This window comes from Phyllostomus discolor, chromosome X (genome assembly GCF_004126475.2).
Source record: "Phyllostomus discolor isolate MPI-MPIP mPhyDis1 chromosome X, mPhyDis1.pri.v3, whole genome shotgun sequence".
In the NCBI taxonomy this organism is placed as follows: Eukaryota; Metazoa; Chordata; class Mammalia; order Chiroptera; family Phyllostomidae; genus Phyllostomus; species Phyllostomus discolor.
Genome location: NC_050198.1, coordinates 48,016,760 through 48,044,131, shown reverse-complemented (window position 1 = coordinate 48,044,131; position 27,372 = coordinate 48,016,760). Strand labels below are relative to the sequence as shown.

At 35.5% G+C, this 27,372-nt stretch overlaps 1 protein-coding gene and 1 pseudogene across 1 annotated transcript; both read left to right on the top strand.

Moving 5' to 3' along the window:
- Positions 1-202: 202 nt before the first annotated feature.
- Positions 203-27,372, top strand: IL13RA2 (interleukin 13 receptor subunit alpha 2). The gene is made up of 11 exons (XM_028523052.2): positions 203-315; positions 4,331-4,382; positions 8,715-8,841; positions 10,620-10,771; positions 12,273-12,426; positions 12,953-13,073; positions 17,253-17,437; positions 18,979-19,124; positions 20,525-20,669; positions 25,386-25,501; positions 27,047-27,372. The coding sequence occupies exons 3-11, from the start codon at positions 8,748-8,750 to the stop codon at positions 27,095-27,097; spliced, it is 1,164 nt and encodes a 387-aa protein (XP_028378853.1). The 5' UTR covers positions 203-315; positions 4,331-4,382; positions 8,715-8,747; the 3' UTR covers positions 27,098-27,372.
- On the top strand, positions 13,246-19,500 carry LOC114504817 (annotated as a pseudogene).

Below are 27,372 nucleotides of genomic sequence, written 5' to 3'. Positions count from 1 at the left end.
GTACTTATAATCTATATATTATGGACATGAAAGAATATGTTAGTAAAATAATCTTGAAGTAATATAAAAGCTGGCTTTTTTTACATTTTGTATTCTGTTCTGATTTGGTAAGGCTCATTCTCTTATTTACTTTTGAAATTGTTGCACAAAGTGAATGTTTTGGGTACACAGTGTTTGATTATTAGCAAGTATTTGAGAGCATCTGGGAGTGGGGAGAAGGTTGTTCATCAAAAAAAATTGTTTTGCTCACTCCTGAACAGTGGAGACTTTCAAGATACTGCATTGCTTTCCAGCATGACTTCATTTGAATAGAATGTAAGGCACATTTAATTATTTAATAACTGTGTTAAGAAATTAATGACCTGTGGGGATTTTTCATTTAAAATATTTTATTTATTATTAGACACAGGAGAAAGGGGGGATGGGAGAAAAAGAGGGAGAGAAACATTGATTGATTGCCTCTCATAAGCCCCAAATTGGGGACCTAGCCTGCAACCCAGGTATATGCTCTGACTGGGAATCAAACTGGTGACCTTTTGGTTTGCAGCATGGTGCTCAACCCACTGAGACACACCAGCCAGAATGACCTGTTTTTTTAAAGGGCTGTAAAATCCTGTTGCTGATATGTTGGATGACATTATAAACTAAAAAAACTCTGAACTGCTCAAATTAGGAACAGATTCTGAAATGTGTAAACTGCTTTGTGAATTAACACTGTTTATCTGGAAGTTACTATAGTATTCCAAAACTAAGTTCTCTAGCTTTGACAGTGCTTCAAGAAATTCGTTAACTGGATGAACTCCGGATGTCATACAGGAAACCATCTAAAAAAAGGATTAGGGAATAAGATGATTAGTTATGTTTTACAAGATGTATTGAACACATCTTATAAATGTCAGTGGAAATATTAGTATGTAATACTGACAGGGACACAAATATAATCATGTTATACATAATTGGATGTTAAAGTGATATTTGTTTAAAAGAGATCCTACCTATATTTCTTTTGTCTGCAGTGGTTTCCATCATTCAATATATGCCTAACTTCTTTCTGTATTTTGGTGGGAAATGACTTACACTACTTAAACAGTGGTGAGCATGATGGATATATTTGACACAAAGTCTTTTTGTGTTTGCAAATATACAATCATCTTCATCATTCTTTTAAAAATATTTTATTGATTTATTTTTAAGGAGAGGGAAAGGGAGGAGAAACAGAGGGAGGGAAACATTGATGTAAGAGAGAATGTCCACTGGTCACCTCTCATACACAGCCCAGCCACTGGAGACCAAACCTGAAACCCAGGAATTGAACTGGCAACTTTTCATTTCATGGACCGTTGCCCAACCAACTGAACCACATCAGTCAAGGGGTCTTCATCATTCTCTACAAAATATTCTACTATAGGATGTAATATTTGCTAGTTATTATCTAAATTAGAATTGACTCACCACAAGTTCATAGGCTGATTGTACTATTATTGAGTCATGTATTGATCTCAGCAAGTTGTCAAACTTTAAGATCTGGAAGGTTCTGCAGATATTGATTATGATGCTGAGTCTTGGTCATTCTATACAAGCTCTGCATAGACATTTGTATATGTTGGATGGTCTCCTTGAAATAAGATTAGTTATTGAGGAAGCCAGTTCTTTTGAGTCACATCCTAAAACTGTGGATGGATACACAGCAGACTGAGGAAACAAAGTGATAGCCTAGGGATAATTATGTGAGAGGAAATTGAGCTTCACTAATGTAAAATTAGGTGAAAGACGATATTATGTGTTAATACGAGCAGAGTTTTTAGAATCAGATATAAACATTTTTGCTTGCTGAAGTTTTGTAACTTTGAGTAATTTACTTAACATTTTTGAGCCTCAAACTACTCAGTTGCAATACTGAGATAATAATAATAGTAACTATACCCCTGGCTAGTGTGGCTAAGTTGATTGAGCATCAGCTTGCAAACTGAAAGGTCACTGGTTCAATTCCCTCCCGGTCAGGGCACATGCCTGGGCTGTGGACCAGGTTCCCAGTTGGGGAGCATGTGAGAGACAATTGATCAATGTTTCTGTCTTGCATGGATGTTTTTTTCTCTCTCTTCCTTCTGTCCCCTTTGTCTAAAAATAAATAAAAACCTAAAAATTAGTAGTAATGATCAGTGTTGGTGAGACTTAAATGAGCTATCCATATCAAGCATCTGGCACAGAGCTTAATAAACTATAGTCTCTATTATTATTTTCTAAATACCTGACAAATTTGGTACTAGAGCTTAAATCTCCTGGTCAGTGCCTTCTCAAGTAAGGCCATATAAACTTATCATTTCACCCACAGATGACATTTAAGCCTTTGTAATCACACTACATTTTTTCTGTCTTCAAGTTCTACTTTTCTATTTTCCCATTTCCTTTTCTGTAAGCCCTATTCTAATTACTTTGGGTGATATTTTTTGGATATTTTAAATAATGTGAGTGGAAAATGTCAAATTTTATAACACTGGTTTCCCCCCCCCCGCCCAAAATAAACTAATTTTTTAAAAAACCTAAAAGAAGTATACATAATATGCTCATACTTCTTTTAAGTGGTTTTTAATGGTTTAATTTTTAAAGATTTTATTTATTTATTTTTAGAGAGAGGGGAAGGAAGAGAGAGAAACATCCATGTGCAAGAGAAACGTCAATTGGTTGCTTCTCACAGTGCCCCAATAGGGGGCCAAACCTTCAAGCCAGGCATGGGCACTGACTGGGAATCAACCTTTCGCTTTGCTGTATGATGCCCAAATGAACCACATCAGTCAGGGATAGGTGGATTTTTTAGAAGCCACTTGAATAACATTGAAAAAGTTCATTCCTCATTTCCTAACACATAATTATTTGTCTCTGCAATTTGGTTACTGCTTTTATAAACACATCCTGTTTTATAAACAGGAACCTGTGGTCATTTCCAATACTTTGGAAGAATCTTTTTTTCCTTTGTCAAGGTAGAGAAGAAACTTTTCTACAAAACCGAATCATGTGGGTGACTAGATTATTAGCCTTACAACATTTTTCTATCCCTTTTTTTTTTAACTTCCCTTTCCGTACAGATTATACCAGCTGTGGGGTCTTGTACAAGTTGCATCACTTCTTTAAACCTCAGCTTTAATGACTATAAATATATAATACCAATGTTACACCCCTGAAGATTTCAATAAATTTAATAAATTCATTGTGAATTATCAAAAGATAAAGAAATACAAATATTATTTTTATTAGGACAAAGAGAAGTAAAGGCAGATAATGGAACAACATAAGTGGTAGAAGTTGGAGTTTAATATTAAGTGCTTAGTTTTCTACTGTCAGGTTAATTTTGCTGAATTAGTAGAGGCAAATGCATAGGTTGGAACAACTTATTTTCAAGTTTTTGTTTAGTGACTAGATGCTCAGAAGCAAATCCCTTTCAAGCATATAAAGCAATTTATTATTTTGATTGCACTTTCACATTTATTATCTCATTTGATCTTCAGCACAAATCTGCCAGGCTGTGCTGATTACCTTCATTTTATAGTTGGGAATTGAGTTATAAGTTTCCTCTAAGCATATTAATGATTGAGGCAAGGCTGAAGTTCAGGTTGACACTTATAACATTGTAACTTTTATTATAATAAGCTCCTTAGATGTATGTCTGTTAGTTTATGCAAGGATTAATTAGTCCTGTAAACTTTTATAACACCTTTCTGTGACTCTAAATTTGCTTCAGATGGGCTTTTAGCCACACCCATAACCTCACCTATCTTGTGATTTGTGGAGTCTGTATCCAGGCTGCTGGCTGTTTTTGGATCACCTATGTAATTTTTGTCGGTATGCTTGATTCTTGCACAGGAAGGGACTTACTAGAGTCTCTAATTAATGCCTCTACACTGGAGAGGAGAAAAAAAACAGGGCCTGTGATAATTGCCTATGGTAATCTATTTCTTGAGAAATCATGTTATTGGTAAGTACCTGGAGTTTCTCCAATAATGCAAGGATTGTCCCAGCCAACTCTTAAAAGGAGGTTGTATAGCATGGCTTTGAGGAGGTGGGGAAGTGAGGCTGAAAACAGGAAATAGCTTTAGGCTTGCCATTCCAAAGGAGTGTCTGTCTCAGTGAAAACTGTCTAAGCAAGAGTATTAGGTGAAACTGAGTGGGTAGAAACCAGAAGCTGCCTTCCACATTGATCTCAGGTATGAAAAATGCCTAGTATAATGGTTGTCTTCAAGAGCTCTGCCAGGAGACTATCTGGATTCAAAGCTAAATTTCACCATTTGTGGTCTATGAGTCTTGTTGGAAATTGTTTAATTTCTCTGTGTTTCAGCTCCTGGTCTTTAAAATGGGAATAAAAAGAGTATATACACCCAAGGCTGACTGTGAGTATGACATGAGATAATGTACATAAAGTGTTTAGAGCAGGGAAGTACTTGGGCTGCTGTGAGTGCTAAGGAAGTAGTAGGAGGTATTATTATTACTGCAGATATTATGACTGTTGTAATTTGCACCTTGTATATTAGACAAGGTTTAACTGGAATAATATCTGGTAAAAATAAGTGCTTAAAGAAACTTTATTGAATTATTAATCTGCCAAAAATGTTATGATGATGAAACTCTGTGGTGGGTTGATGGTTTGGTTGGTGACAATAAGTTGAGGAAGGTTCCAGGTGCAGCTTCTGGTAAGATAGGTACAGGACAGATGCCATATAACAGGAAAACTTATTTGCTAGTTAGAGGAAAGGGCTTAAGAGAGTGTTTTCCAGTTCTAGATCTGCAACAAATAAGTTGTGTGAGCTTGGACAACTCACTTTCCTTTCTAGGCATTTCCTCATTTTTAAGAATAAGCAGTTAAGCCCTGGCTGGTGTTGCTCAGTGGACTGAGTTCAAAAGGTTGCTGGTTCATTTCCCAGTCAGGGCACATGCCTGGGTTGTGGGTCATGTCCCCAGTAGGGGGTGTGTAAGAGGCAACCACACATTGATGTTTCTCTCCCTCTCTTCCTCCCTCTCTTCCCCTCTCTCTCAAAATAAATAAATAAAATCTTAAGAAAAATAAAAAATAAGGAGTTAAGATCAGGCAAGTGGTTGTTAACTGTGGGTTGGGGGTGGGGAGTGCATGATAAACTGTTTTAAATCTTGTATATCTGCATTTCTACTCCCCATCTTCCCTTTGTCCTCATATCTTCCCCCCTGCACCCCTCTTGTGAAAACTCCATCCTTCTTGGTAATCATATAACCATATAAAGAATATAGCCCTGGCCAGTTGGCTCAGTTGGTTGACTCATCATGCCATCCACCAAAATATTGTGGGTTCTGTCCCCAGTGAGAGCACATACCTATGTTGTGGGTTGGGTGCCTGGTTGGGGCACGTATGGGAGGCAATTGATAAATGTTTTCCTTTCACATTGATGTTAATCAATCTCTCTCTCTCTCTCTCTCTCTCTCTCTCTCTCTCTCTCCCTCCTCCCTCCATTCTTCTCTTTTCAAAATAGTGAACATATCCTGGGGTGAGGATTAAAAAAATATATAAAGCACATCATTGCACTAGTGACAACTCTGTAACCCAACAGACAAGGAAATAATTGCCTTTGTGTTCATTTGGATAAGAAAGTCTAGATGGGAGCCTAGGTGTAATTTAGGAACTTCTTTCATGGGCTTACAGATAAGTCAGGAAGTCAGCTATCCCATTTCCTGATTTTGCTTAAGTATATTGAGCTGATCCAGGAAATACTACTTGATAGCTTGAGTCAAGCTTCAGTAGCTTATAAATACAATAGAAGCAAGTGATTTTTAACTCTTTATTTAATATTTATGCTATACATGATGTAAAGGTCTGAAATATTTAAGGACAGATTGGTAGGTGAAAGAGGACTTTAAGGTCTGTCTGTGAGCATTTTGAAGGAAGCCTGATTGTCTTAGTGTTTATAGGTAATATTAATGGATTTCTCTTTGTCAGACCCATTGTCTTGGGTCCAAAAGTGACTAGTGTGTTTATCTCAATCTATGAGAGAAGCTCTGTGGAAGGTCTGTGGTCTTATGTTGACTAAACCTACCCATTACTTATAGATGCTTTAGAAGGCAGCAATAGTCTGGCAAGTGTGTAGGGAGGAAATCAGGAGGGATATTTATTGGACCTCAGTAAGAGAAAAGGCATCCCCTTATAATTTTATGAAGCATACAACATAGCATGGTGTTGATTCAGCCTAGTTAGCTATGTGAGGGAAGACAAATATTGGAGCCCCAGAGGAAAAGCTTTCATAATCCTGAGTCAAACATGTGGGAACCAGCACAGTAGGGTGGAAGTGCATTGAATTGGGGATCATATCTCTGTCCTCTTCTAGTTTTGTCATTAACTTGCTGTGTAATCTTGGACAAGTTTGAGTTTTATTTCTGAATATATAAAGAAGGATCAGACAAGCATTGTCTCTGGTATACCAGCTGTCTTTAACAGCTTGATCCCAAGATTCTATTACATAATAATTGAAGCCTACCAACATTAGAACATTATAGATTGACCAGGTAGGATAAAGAGGGTGGGGCAGGGAGAGGGGGTTGTTATGCTCAATTAATTTACATAGGAGAAAAGAAAGGTTGTCCCTGAATGTTGGGTAAGTGACTTTTAATCCTTAACTTCCTGTGAAATTGTTGGCTCCAGGATTGTAGACTCAAAGAGCAGTGTAGGACTTCAAGTAAGTAGTGATTTTTCTTTGAAAAGAGAATGTTTTTTAAATTTTTATTTATTTATTTATTTATTTATTTATATTATTTTTATTTATTTATTTATTTATTTATTTTTTATTGTTATTCTATTGCAGTTGTCCCAGCTTTTACCCTTTTGCCCTCCTCTGCCCAGCCTACCCCTCACTTCCACAGTCAATCTCCACAGGTATTTTTAACTGAATTTATCAGGATGACATTTGTTAATAAAATTGTATAGGTTTCAGATGTACAATTCTATAATACATCATCTTATATTGTATTGTGTGTTCACTATCCCAAGTCATTTATCCCCCCTCTACCCTCTTCTATCTCCCCCACCCCATTTCCTTCTGGTACTCACCATACTGTTATTTGTGTCTATGAGGGTTATATCATTTTGGCTTAATCTCTTCACCTTTTTCACCTAGTTCCCCAACCATCTTCCCCTTTGACAGTTGTCAGTCTATTCTCTCTATCTATGAGTCTGTTTCCATTTTGTTTGTTAATTTATTTTGCTTATTAGATTCCACATAGGAGTGAAATAATATGGTATTTATCTTTCTTTTATGGGCTTATTTCACTTAGCATAAAATGCTCTTTAGGTCCATCCATGCTATCACAAAAGGTAAGATTTCCTTCTTTTTATGGCCAAGTAGTATTCCATTGTGTAAATGTACCACTGCTTTTTTATCTACTTGTCCCCTAGTAGGCACTTTGGCTGCTTCCAAATCTTGGCTATTGTAAATAATGCTGCAATGAACATAGGGGTGTTTATATTCTTTTAAGTTAGTGTTTCAGGTTTCTTTGGATATATTCCCAGAAGTGGAACTCCCAAAAGGCAGTTCCATTTTCAATTTTTTGAGGAAATTCTGTACTGTTTTCCACAGTGGCTGCACCAATCTGTATTCCACTAACAGTTCACTAGGTTTCCCTTTTCTCCACATCCTCGCCAGCACTTGCTTGTTGATTTATTGATGGTAGCTATTCTGACAGGTGTGAGGTGATATCTCATTGTTAAAGGAAAGTTTTTTTTTTTTTTTTATTGAGCAGGTATGTGGAGAAATGAGTCCTTTAAGTTTTTATCACAAAACCAGTATTCTTTAAGGATAAATAGATGATTAAATTGTATTCTGTGGCAGTGAAGTGCTGTTTTAAGAAAGGGTTACTAAGTTCAGATTTGCCCTTTAGAAAGGTTATTCTTGCTGTATGTGGTGCAGAATGGTTTGGGCACAGGAAATGCTAGATAAGGAGATACTTGATGAAAAGATCTTCAATTTAGAAAGTGGTAGTGATAGCTGAGAGATTAGATGGGAGAGGGAGAAGTTGAGGAGACTCCCAGGTTTCTGAGTTGGGCAGTTAGGAAGATGATGATGCTGTTTACAGATATAGGAAACACAGGGAAGAGTGAAACAGTTAAGAGAGTAGAAGGTGATGATTTCATATTTGTGAAGAAATGGAACTTATTTCTAAATGGAACAAAGTTCTGAGTTATCTGAGGTTTGGTGTAGGTTCTGAGCATTCTTAGTAGTCAGATAACTTTCAAATATTTTTCATTTCAGAAAGGAGTATACATATCTGTGTGTTTTCATTCTTAGAGGAGAGGATTGCTATGGAGACTAATGATGTCATAATTCCCCCCATGAACCATTAAGAACTGGTGGGTCTGGCTCAGTCTACAGGCTGAAGGCTTTTTAAGTCATCCCATCCTGGCTACAGCTGTGATATATAGAAAAGTGTGGGGGTGGGGCTGGTGAAGGGATACTGTTTTTTGTTTTGTTTTGTTTTGCTTTGCTTTGCTTTGTTTTTACTTTTATGAGAAAGATGAAACTATAATCCTCCCTTTTCAATTATATTGGTTCCAGACTTAATTCTTTCTTTGTTCATGGTTCAGTGGGGCACAATTTTCCCAAGTCTTGGTAGAAAGCATGCAGCGAGTTCCCAAATGTATTTTCAATTACATTTAGTTATTTGGTTATTTGAAGTAAGATCAAGTTAAAATGTTGTATTTTTTTTAGAGTGGAAAATTCAAGGTATTAAATTTTAGAGAAATGGATTTAATTCATTTGGACCTCAGATGCCTATATGCCATTGTTATTTGTACAGCATTTGGCTCTACTCATTCTTCAAACGCTGAGATAAAAGGTAAACCAACAATGAGGTAGTTTGAAAATTAGAGATATTAACTGTCTTTTCAACTTGACCTAAAAAAAGTACATGACAAATAGATAGATTGTTATTGGAATTCAGGAAGTCCATGCACAAAAGATATGTTCATACTAGTCAGTGCCATGTGTAAGGTAACTATGATAACAAAAATTTTGTGGGATAAAAGCCAAATTAAAAGACACTTTGTAAATATTTTCTATAGCCCTCACTAATGAATACGTTAATTATCTGAAACAACACTGCCTGATACCCAACTAACCGAAACTTTTCTTAATTCCTACCATTAACTTTTAAGACAATTAGATAAATAAAAATATAGAGATTTAAAGTAAGACTTAAAATTAATTACAGAATTATTAAATTATGTCTCATGAAGTCTTCTTATAACTGAAGGTAATTAGAATGATGTATGTGACAAAAATTTCTAACTATAAAAGTTGAAAGAAGATTGTCATTTCTTCCCCAAGGCAGGCTTTCTTTATGGGTACATGAGGATTCTACATCAGATTATTACTTGTGCCACAGTTTCTTTCTGTGGGTCTTTTTCCCCTCACATCATTAAGTGTTGTATTAAAATGAACAACAGGGCAGAAACGAGAGGAAATTATTGGCAGAAAGGCAACATGAGGGTTGTAGTATAGTACTACTAGCTTTGCTAGTAGGAAAGTTTATAGAATATTTGTTTTCATTGCTTTTTAAATTATCAGATGGGGTCACCATTGCCTCCTACTGCTTCTTTGCCCAGAATAAAAGGGTCCATTTCCTGATATCACTCTATTCAGCTGCCTGCCACTTCTTGACTCTTTCCGAAGAGTGGCTCTGGTTCGCCATACTTTAGGGCTAGCTCTGAACTTTAGTTTACTAAAGGATTTTATTAACCAGACTAGACCAACAAGATCTGCCTATTCTCCTAATTCTTAAGGCCTTTAGCCATAACTGTTATGTTTTATATTTTCTATCCCTTTTTGTGTGTGTGCTATGGTGTAAAATGGATATTGTAAACACTGAATTAAGACTGGTTCTTTTTATTAGAGAGATTTCTGTAATAAAGTGTTCCTATCTTAGACTAAATTATGATCTGTATGACCACAGAGATAACTCCATGTGAATTTCTTGTTTCTGTGAAAACTTAGTACCTCTCTAGGCAAAGTCACATTTTGCATATGTGATTTCTTTAAAAAGGGATAACCATATAGCAGTAAACCAATTTTTAAACTGTTTTATTGAGATGTAATTTTCATAGCAAAAAACTCATGCTTTTAAAGTGTATACTCATGCTTTTAAAGTGTATACTCATGCTTTTAAAGTGTATTGTTCAGTGGTGTCTAGGCTATTCATGAGGTACAACAGCCACCAATGTCAAATTCTAGAATATTTGCATCACCCCCAAACCAAACCCTATATCCATCTAGCAGTCATGTCTCATTCTCCTCTCCTTCCAGCTACTGGCAACCACTAGTGTTTTCTGTCTCAATAGATTTGCCGAGTCTGGATATTTTATGTAAATATAATCATGCAATATGTGGTCTTTTCTACTGGCTTTTTAAATTTAGCTTTAAGTTTTCAAGATTCTTCATGCTGTGGCATATATCAATACTTCATTCTTTCTTATGGATGAATATGCCACTGTGTAAATATACCACAATTTATTTATCTATTCATCAGTTAATGAACATATGGAAGTAATCCAGATTTAGCATTTTTTTTGTCATTAAATACAGGAAAAAAGTAAAAATATTTTTATTTTATTTCAGTTAATCCTCCTCAAGATTTTGAGATAGTGGATCCTGGATATTTAGGTTATCTCTATTTGCAATGGCAACCTCCATTGTTTCTGGATAATTGTAAGGAATGTATGGTAGAATACGAACTAAAATACCGAAACACTGATAGTGAAAACTGGAAGGTAAGTAAAGCATGCAGTTGTGACGTCAGAGTGATTATTAGGAGTTTTCTTGTGATTCCTGATGTCAGTGTCCACTCTAATTTCTATCTCTTAATAGGTATTATTAAGATAAAACAAGCCTCCATAGCTGCTGCTTTTTCCTGTGCTTACTGTCACATATGTTTTCACCCTATCCAGTATTAAGACTACTATAGAAAAAAAAAAAAAGCAAAACACTTGGTCCCATGGAATATGAACTTGAAGAGTGCTTATACATTTTACCATACTTTATAGTTACTTATATACCTGTATATGGGTCTTATATATGCTACTAGACTGTGAATTTTTTTCTTTGTGGGAGTCAAGATATATTTATCTTTGTACTCACTCCATGGAACACAACATGGTTCTTTGCATATATTTTAGTAAATCAAATTATTAACTATTTACATAGTCTACAAGCATGTTCATTCAAAGATTTCTGTTGTACAATGAATTCTTTTACCCTCCTAATTTAGCTAGGTAGTTTCAAAGGACAATTCATTTTTTATTATTTTTTATTTTTTAATACTGACCCAAGGACATGCTCATTGATTTCAAAGAGGGGGGGAAGGGAGGGAGAAAGAAAAAAAGAAAAACATCAATATCAATGTGAGACAGAAACATTGATTGGTTACCTCTCCTACTGCACCTTACCAGGGACTGAACCCACAACTCAAGCATCTGCCCTGACTGATAATCAAACCCACAACCTTTCAGTTTGCAGGATGACACCCAACCAACTGAGCCACACTGGCCAGGGCTCAAGAAACAATTCAAACCAAACATTTATTGAGCAATTTTTGTTCCCAGCACTCTGCTAGGCATCAAGAATACAAGGATAAACAATATGTGATTTTAGTCCTCTAGGACAGGGATTCCCAACCTCCAGGGCCATGGACCAGTACTGGTCCTGGCCTATTAGGAACTGGGCTGCACAGCAGCAGGTGAGCTTGAATGTAATGCACTTAAATCATCTCCAAACCATTCCTTTCACCCCATCTGTGGAAAAATTGTCTTCCACAAAACCAGTCCCTGATGCCAAAAAGGTTGGGGACCACTGCTCTAGGAACTTATAGTTTGTCTTTCTCCAGTTACCTCCAAGATTTTATTTTATATTATTCCTGAAGAATTCATATGACATTTGAAAGGTGATAAATCATTTGCCATGTCATATGTGCATGGTATGTGAAAATTATCTCTTGATTTCAAGTAGCTTATAATGCAAATCATGCCATTTGATCCTTTGTCTCTTCCAGATTTTTTAAAATAACATATTAAGATTCAAATGGTCTCATCAAATGATGTACAAAAGTTCTGACAGAAATATAACTGAACCATTGACTGTATCAGATAATCCTGAGTAATTTCTCAGCTATTGAGAACTCTCCAGGTTATTAATGACTTATTAGCCTTATTAATGTAGTTTATGATACCATCACTGTTTCTAAGCCTGGCTCTGTCTCATGTTTTTATCAAACAGACCATCATTACTAAGAATCTACATTACAAAGATGGGTTTGATCTTAACAAAGGTGTTGAAGCAAAGATACATACGCTTCTGCGAGGACAATGCACAAATGGATCTGAAGTTCAGAGTTCATGGTCAGAAGCTACTTATTGGACATCACCTCAAGGTTAAAACAAAGCTTTCTTTTCATATTTAATACTGTGAGAACAATCCATATAGGGAATAAGTCCTTTAACTTTTATACATGAGATTGCATGTACAATTGAGAGTATGGTACAAAAAGAATAATTTTTAGGACTGGGTGACTAGCCTTTTTGAATTCTTTAAATTAGCAAACACATTTGGTGAAGCCTACATCTTATTTGGTTAATATAGTTGCCAGTTTTGGCATCATATTAATAAATATGCCTATGAGCATTTGCTCAATTGCTCAGAGCATTTTATTAATTTAGTACTTGCATATATGCTTACACTAGTACTGACACTAGTAAATGAATCCTCAAAAGTTTTTGATTTTGCATGCCCCACTTACAGTGAAGTGATTCAATAACTTCTTTTTGGAATATTCTTGATTATGTTGATTGCTAAATTAAATGGAGAGGTAAAAGGAAATGAAAAAGAATTGTACAGTGATTTCCCAAGTGATTCATCACCATGCATTTCAAGCATTTACAGTTCATTCATTCCTTTAGGAAATCTGGAAACTAAAGTGTGGGATATGAATTGCATATATTATAACTGGCAGTATTTACTCTGTTCTTGGAAACTTGGCACGGGTGTCCATTTTGATACCAATTACAACTTGTTTTACTGGTGAGTATTTTATAATAAGAATTTCATATTAGGAAAATATCTAGTAAGATTAATCTATAGGATGAGTAACTGAATTTTCACTTAATTAAATTCATTGTATTTTTCAGTGTTGTACTTATGATGAAGTTGTTTATAATTATTTGGGGTTTTAAAGGAGAAGTATGTTTAGGCTATGGCTTCTGGAAGGCTCTCTGTGGGTGATACAAGAATGTAATCACTGTTTTTATACTAGATTCAGTTTTGTATTATTTAAATAAATGGATGTATAACCTAAAAATATTGGCATGTTTTATATTTTTGCTTTTTGAAAAAAGCAAATATCTGTTAAAACTGGATCATTTTTCTGACTTTACCTTTTATAACTGTCACTGAGGTTTTTAAACTTACAGCCATCTTAAATCTTCTATCTCCCTCATTCCTTGTTTCATGACAACATTGGTCATGTCCCAACACTCCTTTACTAGGTCATACATCTGTTCTTTACTTCCCGTGTATTCTTTAAGAACACCACTTTGGGCTCAGCTCATTTCACACTTGGATGATTGCTATAGCTTCCCAAGTGAAGGTTTCTCTGCTTCTAATCTCTCTCCTTCTTATACATACTGCACACTGTAGTCAGATCTATCTTCCTAGACTGCAGTATTCATATACCACTCTTTTGCTTAAAAACCTCCAGTGGCTACTCATTGCCTCCAGGATAAAATCTAACTGCCATTCAAGGTCTCTGCCCCACTGTATCACTGCCTTTCCAATGTTACCTTCTACTATCACCATTGTGGATGCTCCACTCTATCTAGACCCATTTCTACATTTTTATTCTCACACATGTTATATTCTTTTATGCTTTTGTGTGCATTCCTATCTGAAATGACCTATGGCTCTCTCTTTTACCAACTCTTATCCATCCTTCAAAGGCCATCTGGTATTAAATTTCCTTAAACCTTTACTGATCACATCAATTTCTGCTCACTTTTTCTCTTGACTATTACTTATTGTCCAGATAACATTTAACTTTTTTTCACATATATGCATATATGCTTTGTTTCCTCTCTTAAATTGTTAAGAGATTGGTGGGGATGAACTATTTCTTATATTTCACTTGACTACCTCTGTGCTATACCCATAGTGGACTATTGCTAAATATTTATTAAATTAATGAAAAAAGATGTATTTATGAAATAATTGAAAAAGTATGTTTGTCCCCACTGGAGCTCTGCTGTGCCTGCAGGTCTGTGGTAAGCTGAGGACATGGGTCTCTCTTTTGCAGGCTGGGGTTTGTTAAAGTTGTCAAAATAAGGCCTATTTTAAGGGATACCTAGTGAAATTTAGATGATGATAAGAGAGTAAAACTGATTACTATGCCTAAAAACACTCCAAATGTAAATACAGGATGATAGTTCATGTAACCAACAGAGATGTCATTTGTCAGATTTCTTATGCTCGTAGAGAAGGAGATATGACAGTCTGTGCAACTTATGCTCATGAACTCCCCAAGTATGGTGTGAAGGTCAGCTTGACAGATTAAACTGCAGCATATGTACTGGCCTGCTCCTGGCCCACAGGCTTCTCAATAGGTTTGACAAGTGGAGGTGACTGGAGATGAATACAATGTGGAAAACATTAATGGTCAACCTGATGTCTTCACCTGCTCTTTGGGTGCAGGGCTTACCGAACTACTACCAGAAATAAAACTTTGGGGACCTTGAAGGGAGCTGTGGATGGAGGCTTGTCTATCTCTCATAGTACCAAATGATTCCCTGTGTATGGTTCAGAAAGAAAGAAATTCAATGCAGAAGTACATCAGAAGCACATCATGGGTCACAACATTGCAAATTATATGTTACTTAATGGGAGAAGATGATGATGCTTACTAGAAACAATTCTCTCAGTACATAAAGAACAACATAACTCCAGACATGATGGAGGATCTGTATAAGAAAGCTCACGCTGCTGTATGAGAGAATTCAGTCTATGAGAAGAAGCTTAAAAAAGCAGCTTAAAAAAAGAAGTGGAGGTTTCAAAATGTGTCTTGCCAATAAGAAAGATTATATAACTCAGAAGAAAACAAGCTTCCCCAGACCTCAGAATGGGGTGCTGAGAGCTAACAAATCAAACCACAATTTTCTATGAAGATTTTTCAGATAAAGACAATAAATTTACAGAGCAAGCATAAAAAGAAAAAAAGAAATAAAGAAAAAGAAAAAGCATATGAGAGGACAAAGTGTTACTCTTCGTGAGTCTTAGGGCCAAATTGCCATGGCATTTTTCTTTAGAAAATCATAATAATAAGTGAAAAGACATAAATTATTAACAATCTTGAGAACTGGGATCTAATCCCTGCTCTGACATCATTTCACCCAGGGGTCTTCGGTAAGCAATTTCCCTTTTGGGGCTCTCAGTTTCCTCATCTCAAATTGGATGTGCCAGTTTTTAAGGTCTAACTTTTTTGTTCTTTAATGCAGCAAATGTTAAGCAACTATTAAATTCCAGCCTCTGTTCTACATAAAAAAAGACAAAAATGTGAATAAGACAAAGTCCCTTCCTTCTTGTACATTGTATTTCATGTTTAACATAATTTTGTCATCATCTTAGTAAAATAGTGAAGGATAAATATAGAGAATGGAAAATAAGTATATCATGAGGTTTCCCACTGACACAAAGTAAATCTGTGTAAAGTCAAACCTCTAATCAAGTAAACTAACCAAAACACTACAATTTTACAAACTCTGGCTAAAGTAAATACTTGGCATAAAGTCAGTTCTGTAGAATCTAGTTATTTGTACCAACATCATTGATTGGATTGGCCTTATTTCAAAGGGAGAATTTTGGCTGCTTTTATAGTTAATGTCACATTTTGCATTGCAAGCTTTTCTTTAGGAAAATAAATCAGGCATTTGTTGCTTTGGAAAGGAGTAGGGAAATTCCCCTTAATTCCCATTAGTTTTCTTACTGGGAAGAGGTTAACTTTCAATGATATGGCAACATTTCTTGTCTAGGATGTTGGGAAATTACATATTTACTTGTCAAATAGTTCCTCTTTTCCTTTTTCACCCCATTGGTTTATCGGAGGCTTATCTCTTGATGTGTAGTGTATCCTCAGAGAATTTTCATTTATTTTATTAAACATAACAATATTTTATAAATCTGTTTTTAAACTTGCTTTCTTCAACTGTAACTTCTCCAGTATAATATAGACAAAGCAGTATCAATTAGCATAAATGTTGTTGGAAATGACAAGATTTCATTTTTTTATTTCTGAGTAATATTTCTCTCTCTCTTTATATATATAGAGAGATTCTATATATATAAATTCATATTTATATTTTTTCTCACATCTTTATCCAGTCATCTATCCATGCACACCTAGGTTATTTCCATATCTTGTCTATTGTAAATAATACTTCAATGAACATAGAGTGCACATAGCTTTTCAAATTAGGATTTTCATTTTCTTTGTATAAACACCCAAAAGTACAAATTGCTCAGTCATATGGAAGTCCTAGTCCTAGTTGTAATTTTTTTAGGAACCTCCATAATGTTTTCCATAGTGGCTGCATCAATTTATAATCTCATCAACCATGTGTGAAGGTTGCCAGAGAAAGGGCTTGAGGAAAAAAATGAAGGGGGAAAAAGAGGTAAAAACTTCTAGTTATAAAATAAATAAGCCACAGAAATTTAGTGTGCAGCATAGGAAATATAGTCAATAATGTAATAACTTTGCATGGTGACAGATGGTTACTAGACTTATTGTGATGACCATTTTATAAGGTATACAAATGTTGAATCTATATTGTACACTTGAAACTAAGATAATGTTAAACTAAGCCAACTATAATACTAAAAAAAGGCAGTATCATCTAGGACTATATAAATCCCTGGTTTTCTTAATAGGAATATTATTCTTTGATTCATAAATCCTGCTGGTGAGTCAACACAAACTTGCATTATCTTTGATATTTCATAAAAGTTCCCATCATGATATTATGGACTATGTCTCCTTTCCTTACTGTGGTATCCTTAGCACTTATCATGGGATCTGGTACATAGTTGTAACTCAATAAATATTGAATGTTCTTAAGGGATTTTTAACTCACTTAGTGCCTTAAGATAATGGAAAATGGGACACCATAATGCTAGAAGATATTGGTAAAACAATTCTTGCAAAACTTCCCTTTACAGGTATGAGGGCTTGGACCATGCATTACAGTGTGCTGATTACATACAGGGTAATGGGAAAAATATTGGATGCAGGTTTCCCTATTTGGAATCACCAGACTATAAAGATTTCTACATCTGTGTTAATGGATCCTCAAAATCCCAGCTTATCAGACCCAGCTATTTCATTTTTCAGCTTCAAAATATAGGTGAGGTAACCAAACAACTTTAAAATGTTTCTATTTTAGGCCATTTACAACCACATGAAAGAGAAGAGTTAGCTATAGAGAGAGAGAGAAAGAGAGGTGGAGATGGAGACCTACTAAAGTGCAAAGCTAGAAAAATGTGGGCCTACAGAGGATACAAGGAAGCACTTATTAAATATAAAAGTATGGAAGATAAGACATTGAGTGAAAGGTAAAGTAGCATTTTCATTAGAACTCACAATCTACTTCCCAGCTTCTAAGGGTTGGTCTGCTATACAGTATTGTTGTCTAGTGTTAGTGATGGAGTAATTATATAGTCACTTGCTTGCAGGCCTAAATAGGAAATGGTTGGATATTTTCCAAGTTTGGGTTCTCAGTTCTAACAGTTACAAAAATGACAGGTTCTAGAGTTGGCCATACCTGCATCTGAATTTACTGCTTCCTAGGGTTATGACTCTGGGCAAGTTACTTTTAACATATTTCAATTTCCTCATCAGTAAAATGAGGATAATAAAGGATCACCTCATAGATTTACTGTGGGTATGAATACATTTATAATATAAATTTCTCTACAAACCATCCCTGGTTCAGTGCCTGATACATCATAAGCTCTAAATATGTTAGCTATTAACAAAAATAATAGTAGTCATAGTTATGGTAAGTGTTTCTAATGCTATTGTAAGGGCTAAAACTTTTCCTCTACACTTCTAGGTTCCTTTGACTGGCCTGATAATTAAATTGACATAAGACAGATTAGCAGGAGAAAACCAAATTTAATTACATGTATATGAGAGCCCCACATAGACATGAAAAGCCCAAAGACAATTAGGCTATTGAGGCTTATGTGTCATCCTGAGCTAAGGAGAAGGGCCTAGAGGCCTGGCATTTCAAAGAGAAGGAAGACAATTCATAGGAAGATGGAAAGAGTAAATGCTAAATTAATGTTTACAACACTATTCAGAGACAGTGGGACACAGAGAGGACTTTGAACAAATAGTCCCTGCCAGGTCTCCCCAGCCCACTACCCCTGGCCCATACATTTTGTAGTTAGTTATCTCTGGTGATGGCTCTCTTCCTGGACCAGCCCATATTTAAATTGTTTCATTCAGTTAAGTGGGCAGTTAAGAAAAGGAAAGGAAAGGAAAGGAAAAATTCCCGAGTCTTTTGGAACTTAATAGTTTTCAGCTTGAAATAATCTATATGCTTAAGTGGCACTTTTTGTGGTGATATAGTCTGTTTCCCTTCACTACAAAGTGAAAAAATGACTGTAATGATTTGGATCATCTAACTTTTTTCTTTGGCTTTATTATTTGTCAATATGTGACTCACCAAAAATTAGTTTCCAAAACAACCAAGTTTATTAATAACCTAAACTAGGTTGGCAAGCAACCTTGATTTTAATTCACTTTATAGAGAATAGTCTTGAGCCGCCTGATTTGTCCTGGAGGCTTAGGTTACTAGGTTTCCTTTGCTTTTCCTACGGACTACTGTTAAACTTCAGTAACCTCCATGTTGAAATAGCTTTTTTTTTGTTTGTTTTTCAGTTAAATCTTTGCCACCAGACTATCTTAGTATTATTGTCAAGGATTCAGATGAAATTAACCTGAAATGGAACATACCTAATGGACCCATTCCATCAAAGTGTTTCATTTATGAAATTAAGTTCACAGAAGATGATACTACTTGGGTGGTATGAGCATTACATTTACTTGGGAAAAACAGACATAGCCTTTTAAATAAAATAACAAACATGAGAACCAATCAATTGCTATCCACAAGAGGTAGCACAAGAGATAACATGACATTGACATGTATCTTAGTTTAATTTCAAGAAAATCAAATCATCTAGTGGATGTAAGAAAGATTTTTGCTGTTTGAAAGTATAATCAATCATACCAACTTTAAAGCTGCATAGAACCTTAGAGATAATCTAGTCACTTATTTTCAATAATTTGTGAATAAATTAAAGTTGATAAGTACATGCATAAGATGGATTATGAAGAGGTCTCAGATTTAAAAAATAAAAAACAAAAACATAAAAAACAACTTATTGAGGAACAATCACCAGGTTGGAGTTAGAGTCGAGTCTAGCTGGGCTTCCTGAGAATTGCTTGTAGCTGGGAAGAGAGGTTAACAGGAAGCAGGCAATGGTTGAAAGACTGATTATCCTCCAGCACCAAAAATGTGATGATGCCATTAGCCCCACATTGTTATATGATAATTTTAATCATTTATTTCTAACTTAGAAGGTGTTGCAGAAAAAGTAAGTGAGGTATTAGTTCTAATCAATTCATTTCATAAGCATGAGAAAACTGGGAGTTGAATTGATTTACAAGTCCCAAGGAACTGAATTGATTTACATTCACATTACACAGCTAGAACTAAAATCCAGATCTTATTCTCTGTCCACTTTAACCTATATACACTATGTTGGTTCCCAAGAAAGTTACAACAAAATAAAAACTATTATTTTTATGAGAAACACTCCTCAGCTCTTTAAAATATAAAATTGAAATAACTGCCTCAGTTATATTTTTCCTTTGAGATTATCTACCTTTATGTATTCTTACACCTGAAAGTGTAGTTTCATGTCAAGCCCAAAGCACCTACTACACAGGTTTTAGGTGATTAACCAAAATAAAAAAAGGGGGGGGGGAAGCTTTATGTGTATGAATCCTATAGTTTCTATAGCAATAGCATTCACATGATGGCTCTGTCTTTTTCCAACACAGTGTACATAGCATTTTCCAATTCATGAAATCTGGGAAATTTGACACTAGTCCAAATATTGGCTATCACACCAAAGCTACCTAGAAATTGTGTCCTGTCACACATGTCATTTACTGCATGTGTTCATTGTCACTATAGAGAAAATTTAAAATATAGATAAAGAAGGGAATAAAAAATGAAAAAAAATGTAACCTACTTTACAGAGAGATGATCACTGTTAAATTTTGGTAGATATGTTTCTAGTCATTCGATGCATATATTTTATGTTACAAAATCCATTTTGAAGGTGACAAAATAAATAGGATTGATCTAGCTACAATTAGATGAAATAATGGCATCTTTTTTTTCCTTGGCTTTCAGACCACCACATTTGAAAATGAAATATATGTCAGAAGAGCATCAAATGAAAGCCAACAATTATGCTTTTTAGTGAGAAACAGAATGAATATTTATTGCTCAGATGATGGAATTTGGAGTGAATGGAGTGATACACAATGCTGGAGAGGTATGAAATAAAAGAACAGCAACTAAATAACTGGCTTTTTGTTAGCATAATTAATTTTCTTTTGGTGTATTTTTTGGTTATACAAATCAGTTCCTCTGTCCAAGATGGAGGTGTAGGTAGATGCACTTAGCTTCCTTGCACAACCAAAAGAAGGACAACAACAAATTAAAAAACAAAAAATAACCAGAACTGCCAGAAAATCAAACTATATGGAAGTCTAACAACCATGGAGTTAAAGAAAAAACATTTATCCTGATTGGTAGGAGAGGTGGAGATGGGCAGCCATAGTGGAGAGGACTTGTGGACCAGTGAAGAAAGTGGCTGGCAGAGCAGCTATCCTGCCCTGCATTTGCATGTGGATAAATAAGGAGGAACAACTGGGGAGTGAGACAGACCACACAACCCAGGGTTACAGTGTGGGGAAATAAAGCCTCAAAACCTCTGACTGAAAATACCTGTGGGGGTTGAGGTGGCAGGAGAAATTCCTAGCCTCACAGGAGAGTTCACTGGAGAGACCCACAGGGCCCTAGAATGTACACAAACCCACCCAGCCGAGAATCAGTACCAGGAGGGCCCAATTTGTTTGTGGGTAGCAGGAGAAGTGACTGAAAGCCAGCTGAGGGCCCACCAAGTGGCATTGTTCCCTCTCAGAATCCTCCTCCACAGACAGCACCATAATGCAGCTATGTGTGTTGCCCTGCCTGGGTGAATACCTAAGAGTCTTCCCCTCAGTACAAAACAGGTGCCCTGAGACAAAAAAAAAAAAGGCCCACATGAAAGAACAGATCAAAGCTCCAGAAAAAATACAACTAAGCAATGAAGAGATAGCGAACCTATCAGACACACAGTTCAAAACACTGGTAATCAGGAGGCTCAGAGAAATGGTTGAGTATAGTCACAAAATAGAGGAAAAACTGAAGGCTATGCAAAGTGAGATAAAGGAAAATGTATAGGGAACTAACAGTGAAGGGAAGGAAACTGGGACTCAAATCAATGGTTTGGAACAAAAGGAAGAAATAAACATTTAACCAGAACAGAATGGAGAAACAAGAATTCAAAAAAATGAGGAGTGGCTTAAAAACCTCCAGGACAACTTAAAGTATCCCAACATCTGAATCATAGGGGTGCCAGAAGGAGAAGAGGAAGAGCAAGAAATTGAAATCTTATTTGAAATCATAATGAAGGAGAACTTCCCTAATCTGACAAGGGAAATAGGCTTCCAGGAAGTCCAGGAAGCTCAGAGAGTCCCAAACAAGTAGGACCTAAGCAAGCACACACCAAGGCACATCATAATTACATTACCCAAGATTAAAGATAACAGGAGAATCTTAAAAGCAACAAGAGAAAAGGAGACAGTTACCTAGAAAGGAGTTCCCATAAGGATATCAGCTGGTTTCTCAAAAGAAATCTTGCAGGCAAGAAGGGGCTGGAAAGAAGTATTCAAAGTCATGAAAGGCAAGGATCTACAACCAAGATTATTCTATCCAGAAAAGCTATTATTTAGTATGGGAGGGCAGAGAAAGTTCTTCCTAGATAAGGTCAAGTTAAAGGAGTTCATCACTATCCAGCCCTTATTATATGGAATGTCAAAGGGACTTACCTAAGGCATAGAAGATGATGAAAAATATGAACAGTAAAATGACAAAAGTCACAACTATCAACAACTGAACATAAGAAGAACATAAAAAAATGAACTAAGCAAACAACTAGAACAGGAACAGATTCACAGAAATAGAGATCACATGGATTATTAGTGGGGAGAGAATGGGAGAAAGGGTACAGAGAATAAGAAGCATAAATGGTAGATAGAAAATAGGGAGATGTTAAGAATAGTATGGGAAATGGAGTAGCCAAAGAACTTATATTTATGACCCATGGACATGAACTAAAGTTGGGGAATGATGGTGGGGGTGGTGGTACAGATCAGAGGGGAATAAAAGAAAGAAAAAATGGGACAAGTGTAACAGCATAATCAATAAAATATATTAAAAAAGAAATCAAAAGGCTCTTTCATAGAGTCTATAATCAGAGAAGATAAATTAGCAAGAACCTTAATCAAACATAGATTTATGGAAAATCTAATATTGAGTTTTAACTAAGAGTGGTTAAAGTAGTTTAAGAGTCTTGCTATAGTTCTATTACCAACATTCTTGTTTTTCTGACTATCAGTAAAGAGAATATGCTAGTTCTTCTTTTGGGGGGGGCACCTATGTTAAAAAATATTTTCCTATGCTTTCAATTTTTAATAGAACAGAAATCTTAAAGCAAGGATAAGTCAGCATATACTTTTTTTGAGTGTCTTGTACTATGCTTAATGAATGTTTTTCTACTTAATATGTTATCATTAGTAAAATACCTATTCCATTCATTTCCAACACTGATTTAAATTGACATGATAAAATACATGTTGAAATAGTAATATAAACTAAAAAGCCTTGAGAATGAGGCAAAATATTATTGTGCTTTTCAGTATACTAGCTTTATCAATAGACATGACTAATAATTGTTTGAAAATGAAGTACATTAACTTAGCATTGCTCTTTCAGATATATACATATGTAAATACATATACATATATAGATATAGACAGATTCTGTCATTTCTATCTATCATCCATCTCCTTTCATGTTGTTCCATTATACTAGAATCACTGTTTGGCTGTTATTTCCCTATTAATACAATGATATTATTGCTCTCTTTAATTTTTCAAACATTTATTAAGTACCTCCTATGTGTCACACTTTTCAGCCATGAGACAAAGAGCAGTAAAAAAATTCCCTGTCCTTAAGAAATTTATATTTTATTCCCACACCGAGTAGAGATAGGCAACAAACAAAGAAGCCAAATGTATCTTATGTATAATCACTAAGGGCTATGGAGAAAAAATAGGCAGAGAGATGGAGAACTCAATTAACTAAGAGATAACATGAAATCAGAATGAACACTTACTGGTTCTACTTTTTTAATTTTGTCATCACTATAAGAAATCTGTAGACTCCATGGAACTGATGTTGAGAAAATCATGTTCTACTGGTATCTTGTCATTAGTTGATGCATAGTTTATGGTGAGTTTTTAGCCACATCCTCAAAATCTACATCTTTTTATGTATTGTACATATAGTCTTAACCATGATATTGACGACTGAGACTTCTTTTTCCCTGATGGATATCTACTGGTAAAATCTTAAAACTCTGAGTTCAAGAGTAAAGAATTTCCTCAGATACATGTGGCCTTAGTTCTTTAGGCTATATTTTTATTGGATGTTTCAAGTTATGGAAGAATAGGACATTTTTTAATGAAAATATTTTTTCTTCAGGGTTGACTCATAAATAGAAGAAGCAACTGGAAACTCAGGACAGAAAACTGCTTTCCCGCTATTTTTGCATGCCAAAATCTTACATTATTAGTTACTTTTCTGGATTATATCCTTGCGAATCTTAACTGAACTGACCATATGAATTTAACTTATTAGAAAATATGATCTGGAGGGAAGAAGACAAAGAAAAGGTTGGATTGTGGGTAGTTTTAAGTGTATGTATGGGTCTAGGATTCAAGACGCTTTATGGTACTACTTAAAAACAAATGAGACATACTAGTTTTGGAAGGACAAGCTTTGCCTACTGTTCTAAGTCTGTATAGTCATTTCTCATTCTTTGCTATGCAGAAGAACCATTAAAAGTTTATCTCTAAAAGAAAACAAAAGCCCTGGGTAGTGTGGTTCAGTGGATTGAATGCCGGCCTGTGAACCAAAGGGTCACTGGTTCTATTCCCAGTCAGGGCACATACCTAGGTTGCGGACCAGGCCCCCAGTAGGGGGCTCATGTGAAGCAACCACACATTGATGTTTTTCTCCCTCTTTTTCTCCCTCCCTTCCCCTATCTCTAAAAATAAATAAATACAACCTTTAAAAAACAAGAAAAAAATACTGGTATGGCTGGTAAGCCTCAATTGGTTGGGCATCTTTTTGCAAAGAGAAGGTCACCAGTTCGTTTCCCAGTCAGAGCACATGGCTGGGTTGCAAGCCAGGTCCCTGGTCGGGGGCATGTGTAAGAAGCAACCAATTGATGTTTCTCTCTCCCATTGATATTTCTCTCCCTCTCTCTCTTTTCTTTTCTTTCTAAAATAAAATAAAATAAAATAATAAAATAAATAAAATAAAATAAAATAAAATAAAAATTTAATAAAGAAAAACTCTTTAGTCACTGAAATGTGAGGCAACTTTAAAATCATAACCTTTAAAGACGAGGTCCATTATTTACACAGACTTATACTGAAGATCAGCTTTTGCTTAGTACACCATTATATGATATAAACATTTGACTTATTGAGAGTTAAGAGATACATAAGATACATTTATTTTATTAATTGGCTAATGTTTTATCACTTTATTCCTATGAAAAATTCACAAGGCCAATTTTTAAACAAAACCATATTGGAAAATAAGAATTGGGTTTGGGGGAGTTATTTTTCCAAATGAAATGAAGAGATGTCACACTTCAGTGAGGTAATTCTACATAAAAAGTACATAAATGAAAGAAATGGTACACTCAAACATATCTGTGGTGTCTATGCACTGACAAAGATGGCAGAAGTTTTTGACTTAAAACTCAGCTCTTCACCATTTACTAAATTACTTATGAAATAATTCAGTTTTGAAAATAATTGTGAACATCTAACCCTTCTCCCCTTTTCTTGTGATTTTTTTTTCCACTTAGATGGCATGTGGAAGGAAATTCTGCTATTTTTCTTGATACCATTTGCTTTTGTCTTAATTTTTATTCTGTTAATAAGTTGCCTGCTTACTTCTAAACAAAAAGCTTTACTGAAAATGGTAAGTTGTATAACATTATAATACTTACTCTGGGACAGTAGATTGTGGGGGAGCTTTGTGCAGCAGAGCCCCTCTCCCCCAGCCACCTCAGATGAGAAGGAAAGATAGCCAGTCTCTCCCAGGAGAAGGGCCTTGAGCCTGTTCTTCAATGGGCTTTTATTGGGTTTAATTTGCACAAGAATACAGGTAAAGCTCATCAGTTATTGTCAGGCAGTAATGATCAAACAATAGATAACATTCAAAGAACTATGAGGGCTTATTCTGAGTCAGGGTCAGATAGCCAAAGGGACATAAGACTTTGGGGAGCAAACTCATTTTACGCTTGGACTCTTATCAGAAAATTGAGGGGATTCTTAGCAAAGCAGGCTTCACAGGATTTTATGCATTCTTTCTTAGGCCTGATCATCCTGGGGAACTGCTGGTTCCTGCCTAGGGCTGCACCACCCTCCAGCATTATTTCAGACTTAAGTCAGGCAGGGGGAGTAAGGCAGCCAGAGATTAAGAGACTTCTTACAGACCAAATGAGGACTTAGGCTATGTCAAAGCTGGGGGGTGAAGGTCCATCACCCTCTTTTTCTATAGTCCCCCAAGTCCTTCCCTGATGGCCTTATTGTGACCATGCCTGTCTCAGGTTGTCCTTCCCTTGAGGAATCTTACCTATCATTGGCTAAACAGTTATCTGCCCTGGGCCAAGCAGGGTGAAGTAAAGGGGACAGAGGTAGCGCCCCTGCTGGGAAGATAAGCTTTGTCTCCTTAGTGACTTATGGTCCTAAGGTCTTTTTACTCAGCCTTATCCATGGGGGTTTACAGCTTCTGAAACCAGGCAGGGTAGTTCCCAACAGTAGATAAAAAGAAATGTTCTGCATTTAGGACTAATGGAATAATTTTTGCCTACACACTGTGGATGGACAATTAATGTTGTATGGATTGTGATGATGTCTTCAGAAAATATAGCAATTTAAAAATTAACCCTGAAAAGCTACATTTTGGGGTGGATTTACCTTTGCTGAAATAAGAGAATAATGCTTTAGAATATGAAACACTATTTACATTTAGATTAAGGTAAAATATAAGAAAGGAGTTACAGGAGAAAAGCAGGATTAGGAGAAAAATATTGAGTGACTTAAAGTGGACATACTCTAAAATGTATTACTATTGTGCCACAGGCAGAGAATCACAAACATTACCAGGGTGTCTATCCTTCAAGAGCTCACACTCCAGTTGAGGGAGATAGAATTCATAGAAAAAATAACCTGTGTTATAAGCTGATTTTAGATTTTTGTTTTTGAGTTGTATGGATAATGTAATAGAGTTTCAAAAGATGGAGGGATCACTGAGTTTGTGGGCTTTCAGGAGGAATTGTGACTTGGAGGAAAATATCTTAATGTCAAGTCTTTCAAAGATAAATATTATGTACAATATGTTTCACTTCATTTCTCTGCTGAATTCTTTTTTTCTTTTGCCTATCCTGTGAGTAATTAATCTAAGTCAAATAGTTTGTTATTAATGCTTATTTGTTGATAATAGAGCTCTTTTTAATTTCAGATGTTTCATACAAAACAAGAAGTCTTTTCTCATCAAGAGACACTCTGTTGACTCAGTCATTTTGTCTTATGGCCAAATGTTAATTATGAGTCTTATTAAACTGAAAATTTCCTCCAAATGTTTAATAAACCTGATTTTAAAAGCATTGTATTTAAGTAGTCTTTAGAGTATTCAAACCATCATTCTAGTAGTAAATTTTCTAGATTCTATTAACAAGTTTTTTCCTCATTAATAATATGTGGTGAGGGTGGTGCATTTGCAGAAGTCAAAGGATGAGTCACATTCTATTTAGTGATGTACTAATTATTAGCAGTGGAAAAACAGTG

Excerpts from the sequence above, each read along its gene's own strand:
- IL13RA2 (XM_028523052.2), top strand. The coding sequence starts at position 8,748 with ATGGATTTAATTCATTTGGACCTCAGATGCCTATATGCCATTGTTATT. Across the intron at positions 19,125-20,524 it reads AAGATGATACTACTTGGGTG|ACCACCACATTTGAAAATGA; the intron begins GTATGAGCATTA and ends CTTGGCTTTCAG. Across the intron at positions 20,670-25,385 it reads TGATACACAATGCTGGAGAG|ATGGCATGTGGAAGGAAATT; the intron begins GTATGAAATAAA and ends TTTTCCACTTAG.